This window comes from Carassius auratus, linkage group LG44F (genome assembly GCF_003368295.1).
Source record: "Carassius auratus strain Wakin linkage group LG44F, ASM336829v1, whole genome shotgun sequence".
NCBI classification, from domain to species: domain Eukaryota; kingdom Metazoa; phylum Chordata; class Actinopteri; order Cypriniformes; family Cyprinidae; genus Carassius; species Carassius auratus.
Window position 1 is genome coordinate 6,103,131 of NC_039298.1, and position 1,056 is coordinate 6,104,186.

The 1,056-nt window shown below is 40.2% G+C and overlaps 1 protein-coding gene across 2 annotated transcripts in view; it reads left to right on the forward strand.

Annotated features, from left to right (window-relative positions):
* The window catches only part of utp18 (UTP18 small subunit processome component), a 15,826-nt gene extending 15,187 nt beyond the window's left edge, over positions 1-639 (forward strand). For both annotated transcript variants that reach the window (XM_026241189.1, XM_026241190.1), the window contains exon 13: positions 534-639. In XM_026241189.1, coding sequence (XP_026096974.1) covers positions 534-558 — 25 coding nt within the window. In that variant the 3' untranslated portion in view covers positions 559-639. The remainder of the gene's footprint in view (positions 1-533) is intronic.
* Positions 640-1,056: the final 417 nt, after the last annotated feature.

Genomic DNA, 1,056 nt, shown 5'->3' on the forward strand with positions numbered 1-1,056 from the left:
ATCATTTCCAAGCGTGAACCGCTGACTCTAACAGAGAATGAGACGAAGCCAACGCACCGGCCACAGTGTGACATCCGTCTAAACACAGATGACATTACAGGGCTTTTTTATTTATTAAAGAAGATAGCCTTCATTTGTATGTAGGCCAAGGCAATTTATAGATTTACAATACTTAAATATAATTAATAGTATTTGATTGCGTTTGTATTAGTTGTTTGTAGAGTAAAAAAAATAACTGGTCGGTCTTAACGCAAATTTACAATCGGCAAGTCGGTCGGACTAAAAAAAAAAGAGTGTGCTGAATTGACGGGGTCGGTCGGGTTACGGCAAACGAGAATATTTTTAAGGATGGCCTCAGGACTGATCTGTTCACGTCACTCGTTAGCTCCCTGACACGCTTCAGTGATGAATGAATGAAAGCCTCTACACTAATAGAGCTAGGAAACAACTCTTACACCCCTGTGACACTTGTGTTTGTTCTGCTGGTGTTCTCCAGATGTTTTCTGAGCATGTGTATCGTTGTGTGTCTCTAGGCTTCTGCATTACACTGACTTCTAGAGATGAAGACTCCAGACTCCAGACGGCTCATGGGTTCTTCTGATTTCTGTTCAATAAAGCTTTGCCATATGACTCTCAGAACGGTTGTACCAGTGTGCATTTCTTACAGTTTGGTCATCTTAACAGTCTGTCTTTAGCCCTATTGAATATTGTTCCAGAGCAGCTTTACCAAGCAGTTTCCAGCAGTGACCGTGGAGAGAACCGCTCACTAAGATGATCAAGAAGGATCAGAATAAACACCTGGAAGAAGATGTGTCAGAAACTGAATACCTGATCAGGAGAGGCATGGATAATAACAGAAAGACCTAGAATCTGTGCAGTTTTTAAGTTCTCTGAGCAGACAGAGAAAAAAGATCTGGTATATTTGCATTGCTTTAATATTGTCAACTTTATATTTTTGTATTTTGTAAATATGAAGTAAAGGTGATTCACTCCAACAGTATCACATCACCGTTCGTTTTAATGACGTTTCAGTCATTGAGCAGAGACCTGTTGCAG